The sequence below is a fragment of the Lycium ferocissimum genome, chromosome 4, assembly GCF_029784015.1.
Source record: "Lycium ferocissimum isolate CSIRO_LF1 chromosome 4, AGI_CSIRO_Lferr_CH_V1, whole genome shotgun sequence".
NCBI classification, from domain to species: Eukaryota; Viridiplantae; Streptophyta; class Magnoliopsida; order Solanales; family Solanaceae; genus Lycium; species Lycium ferocissimum.
The window spans coordinates 7,048,740-7,054,455 of NC_081345.1; the positions used below are offsets into that span (position 1 = coordinate 7,048,740).

Below are 5,716 nucleotides of genomic sequence, written 5' to 3' on the forward strand. Positions count from 1 at the left end.
AATGAAGGTATAGATATACGAGAGGATTCTGCCTCTTAGGCCACCGAGGGATCCTGATCCGCAAGCTGTCAAGTAGGTCATTCCTAACCTGCCAGGACTACCGCGTGCTCGTGTATGGTCTAATATGGTATGACACAATACAAAAGCACCTCACCTATTATATTTATTTTTTGATTAGCCAGATTTACTCCTAGAGCATCGGGTACATTTGTGTAAAATCTCGGGTCCTTAGACTAAGGTACAACTTGTATTTAGAGAGTTAAACGAAATTTAGAAGGTTTCACGTTTTTGCAAAAGTGGTCAAGAGGCCTACTTCGGGCAACCATAACTTCTTGATGAGTTGGGAATTTGTATAAGTGCCCTTAATTAAAGTTGTAGTGCGTGGAAATACCTTTCTATCTATATAAAGATCAGGCCAAATGGAGATTGGAGCAAGAAGTTATGAGCATCACAAAAATGCTCAGAGCAGCAGGCCATGCTCGTTGGCCACTCGTCAATGTAACACTCCGTAAATTCAGAATAGGTGTGGATATGTTAAATGAGTATTAATATGGCATTTGAGACATGTGAAATACTATCAGGATGAGTTTGGGTGGAACCAGTTGTTTTGAAATCAAGACGAATAGTGAGGTGATTAAGATTCGATAGAATTGGGTAAGTTTACTGCAGGTCTTCCTTCCAGCCCGATTTCATGAATATCCATAGAGATTATGAGAAAACTTAAAATATGAAAGGTGTATCCCTTTGAAATATCTTTCCCACGGTATATTATGGAGACCGAACGGAGCTCTGTACAAGAATATGCCCATTTTATCGAACACTACGCAGAAGCCGACACAGGCCACCGTGTTGGCCTCGCATCACGAGCCCATGGGTCCTGCATTGGACGTATGATGTGGGCGCAATGCGGGTGTGTCGTGTTTTGGGTTAAAACCTCATATTTTTGTGTTTTAACTTATATTAAGCTTGGGGTTCATTCCCTAACACCCCTATTCACGAAAAATCATCCTAAGGCAAGAAAGAACAAGTCCCAAGCCTCAACAACACTCCAAGGTAAGTTCTATGATGATTCTAGGTTGATTTCAAGCCTCTAATCCCCTTCTAACTTGAGTAAATCCTTCTAATCGATAAAGTTATGATTGGAACATCATTGTTGAGCAAACAAACCCTAGAACTCGAATTCAAGAGGATTGAACTTCAAAAAGGTAATGCTTCTACTACCTAATCATTTATGGTTGTGAATTGATGAGTTCTTGGGAGAACAGTAAATGGGTTTGATAAAGAGAATCATATGAACTATGCTAGAGTTTTGGGTTTTTAACATAAGATTGTTGTAATCATTTGGGTGATGAAAAATGGTGTTAGTTACATTTATTTAGGATTGTAGAATCACCTAAAAGTAGTAGAATGAGAATTGAGTGAAGAAAACACCATTAATAAGGGTTATGAAGCTCTACGCCCATAAGGTGTTTAATAAAATGCCTAAGTGACTAAAACATGAGCATTAATGCTAATATTGGTTCATCTTGATATATATTGCCATAAATTATTGTTGAAAGAGGTGACGAAGAATGTGATACTCTTAAAAGGCCAGAGTCAAGGTATGTGAGGCTAACTCTCTACGTTTGGGAATGTTTATGATTCTCCCTGCGTCTCATTCTTTATGACTAATTGCCTCAGAAAGTAATTATGCCTCAGTTCCATGAATAGTTATAGAACTTCTATTCTCTAGATGACATAGTTTCATAATTCATTTAACATCCCATGAGCCTCAGTTATGACAAATCAGTTTATTATGAATACATGTCTCAGTCTAGTTCTATTCAGCATTCCAAAGATCATGTAACTAAGTATGATTCAGTATTTCAGCAACATGCATTGCGGTATGATTCTTAGTTCCTGATTTTAAATCGCTGAATGTTGAACACCTGTACTTGGGCCTGAGGCCGTAGTTTATGATTTATGCATCTTTGGGCATGAGGCTGTAGTTATGTATATGTATACTTGAGCCCCAGGCCGCAGCTTGTGCACATATATATTAGGCCTGAGGCCGCAACTTATTTACTCAGATAAATGGGTGGTTTTTCATTCAGAACAGGGAGTGCTTATGTCCAGTTACAGTTTCCAGTTTAATATATATATATATATATATATATTCTCTCCCTTATTTTTACATACCAGTGCAATTCAAACGTACTGACGTCCTTTTTTGCCTGGAGCCTGCATCCTGCGATGCAAGTAACGATTTACATGTTGACGATTCTGCTTGCTAGGACATCTCGTATCAGCTATTGGTGATCCCCAGTCTTTCGGGACATTATCCTTCCTTTTCATTCTTTATAGTATTTTAGTTAGTAAGGTATGTCGGGGGCCTTGTCCCGGTAAACAGTTAGCATTTTAGTATTCCTTAGAGGCTTTGTAGACTATAGTTCAGTCAGTCAGATGTTAGCAGGTTTTTATGTGTTAGCCTTGTCGGCTACTCCTTTATACTTGCAGACTTTCCAGTACTCTCCGCATTTATGATATTTCAGTCAGACTCTTTAGTAGATCAGCATGTCATGTGTTTATATTCAACTTATAGTCATACCACATGTTGATCCAGCCTGCCAGTTGGTTCGCTCGGTCACATGCATATAGGCACCGAGTGCCGTGTTATGCACAGGCTATGGTTCAGGGCGTGACAATTTGTACTTTTGAATAATAATTTTACTTGTGTCATTTTTTTATTTTTTTCAAAAACAATCATTAAAACTAACTACATTTATTTGATTATACAGTTTGCATGGCATCATAATCCTGATGTTTTCACTGCATTACCAGACTATTGCGTGAGTGGTTCTCATGTTTGTGTGGTCTTGTACTTGTAATAGCTTGGGATGCAATTGGGTGGCACTAACCAGATAGGGTATTGAGCCAGTTTGGGTTGATTCAGCATATTCCAAATAGAATACAATGGGACCACCATAAATATTTTCAGTTGGATTGGAGGTGTAGAGCTAACTTTAACTGGTATTATTTCTTTATTGAGGAGATTCAAATTTGGAGGGATAGACGAAATCGCATTGCTGAGTTTGACGGCCTCAAAGATGACAATGAATATGTGCAGTGGTATAACATGATTACTCGTCATTTGATCAACAATCCGGCTCATCAGTTTACATAAGGGTACAAAGTCTTGTGGTACATAATCAACTAGCTATTGATCATTATCATTATCATCACCAGAGTCACTCATCTGATCTGACTAATATGCATCATTCAGTGCATCGCTGTCGGAATCGTCACCACCTTCACCGGCATGGGCATCGGCATGAGCATCAACTTCTACCCTGGTCTGTAATTTGGTAACGATTGGAATGTCCAGAACTTGAGGGGACCTGCTAGTTCCTGCACCATCTAAAAAATTATAACAATTATAATTACCAACATCAAAATTTGTACCAAAGTTAGTACATCCATGGCCATAACCTATAGTGCTATACTCTGTGACAAGAAGTTCGGAAAACTTTGGAATTTTGGAAAACCATTATATTTGCAGATGGTTCGTAAAGATCAGGAGAGGGCTCATTAAGATTCAAAGAGGGTGCAACAAAATTCAAAGAGAGAGCATTTAGATTATGTGGGGGCTCAACAGCATCCATCACTTTTGTTTTAATATACATCTCTAGTAGATCAAGATTCATCATATAATGCACTGTATCAGGTGCCACCATAAAATCTTTCAAAGACTCATTGTCAAGTATGGAAAATTCAGAATAACGAGCATTACGCTGAATGGTGGAAAATGACCATCTACCCGAAATATCTTGCCTTAACGTATTCAGATTAGTTTTCATTCTAATTTGCAAGTTTCTAACTAACCAATCGTATTCAATATTTAATGGAAGTTTAACAACAACACGAGCACCACAGCTATATCTAACTGTATCAGATTCATATATTATAGCATCGCCCCAATTCAATGCAACTATAACAGGACGTTCAATTGACATTTTAGACATGCAAAAATACGTCTGTTATCAGTAAGTTATTTACTCAATGGGAAGAGCAATACACTATGAAAAAAATCACTAACCTTTTTTCTCCAAATTCAGATTGAAGTGTGCATTCAAGGGCAATGTACACTAATTTTGTGAACTTAATGATGTACATGACAATGTATTCAGCTCCAAATATAGAGGAATGGGAAAATAATGTTGAAGGCTCTCTAAGGGAAGACTCTCTTGGGCAAGGCGTTTTTGTAAGTTCACTGAAGGTGCCTTGGATTATATGAGCCCTTAGGTCTGGAAATGTTGCCATGCTATGTCACATCACTGTAGAAAAATTTACTCTTTTAGATTTTCTGAGTTTTCAAATTTATATTGAAGGTGCTTTATAATAGATGAGTCTTTCTCCAAAGTCTGAAGTATCCACTGAAGGCTCATGGATAGAAGAGCACCTCCTGTGTATATATATTTAACGAGTTGTCTGTTTTTAGACGATAAAACCACACATAGAAGGTGCTCCACCAAGGGTGCATTTTTACCATTTTGGTTAACAAAATTCTGACAAACTCATTTGTTGGATTTGTCCCTCAAAGGACACCATTTCGGTAAAAAAAAAATTGTTATCTAAATAGTGCACACAAGTCTTTTAAGCAAGATAGATACTGACAATTTATCTCTCATTATCAAAGTCACTTTCTTCAATTACCTAGAAGAAGGTGCCGCCTGGAATAAAGAGCGGTTGGAACTTGGAAAGGAATGAGGGAATAGGGAGGGAGGCACAACAATCATAGTTTTTGATTATGAGACCAAGGCCTCATTTATTTGCACATAATGAAAGTTTTGATCTTAATCATTTATCTCTCAGTTATTAATTTTGTTTATTTCTTAGGATTACATTTTAATTATTCAGGTCTTAGTTATTAAGTGCGTTTGTTTTTTTACAATTTTACAACCACTCAATGATTTGTAGTAGATCTGAATGATTAAAATATATAACAAAGACTTAGTGTCATTATTATTGGGTTATTGGTTTAAGTTAAGTAAACTCAAAGAACTGATAGGCCAATAAAAAATATATATAAAATCATTTGAAAACCGTTAATACGATAACTAGATACCCATATTTTTTTCCAGTTGAGTTTATTGGTTAAAGAAGCGAAATTTGGACACCCCAACTCAAATTATCCTACTCCGAAAAGAACAACTTGTTCCTAATGATATTAGCCCCTTTACATACATTTTAAATCTTTAATTTTCCCGTTTGATAATTAGTTCCCCAAGGGAGTAATATGTTGTCCCCTTAAACCCTCAAAGGGCTTCTCTTCTCCTCTTTTTGGCCATCGATGAGCACCATGAATATGTCAACCCCCAATCTCTTCTTGGTACCTGAGATTGAATGGGACCTAAGACACTATTGGAAACCCAAGACAAAGAGATATCTAGAGTTTGTAGGATTGAATCATTGAGTCAGGTATCTGGTGTCTTGCGTTGCCAATGGGGTGATGAAGGTAAAGGAAAACTCGTTGATATCTTGGCCAAACATTTCGACATTGTTACTCGTTTCCAGGTACTTTGGTATACCCATTGCACTTGAATTTTCCATAAAGCTAATTTCTTGTCTTATTCTTAATACTAACCCCCTGTTTGGATGGTTGTTTCCCGTGGTTCATTATTGATACCATATTTGTTTTCTTTGTTCTGAAAATTATATTATATGGTGTTATAAACCC

At 37.1% G+C, this 5,716-nt stretch overlaps 1 protein-coding gene across 1 annotated transcript in view; it reads left to right on the plus strand.

Moving 5' to 3' along the window:
* The first annotated feature begins 5,382 nt into the window (after positions 1–5,382).
* Positions 5,383–5,716, plus strand: part of LOC132053701 (adenylosuccinate synthetase, chloroplastic) — a 4,863-nt gene continuing 4,529 nt past the window's right edge. Inside the window, exon 1 of the mRNA XM_059445814.1 lies at positions 5,383–5,553. Coding sequence (XP_059301797.1) covers positions 5,383–5,553 — 171 coding nt within the window. The remainder of the gene's footprint in view (positions 5,554–5,716) is intronic.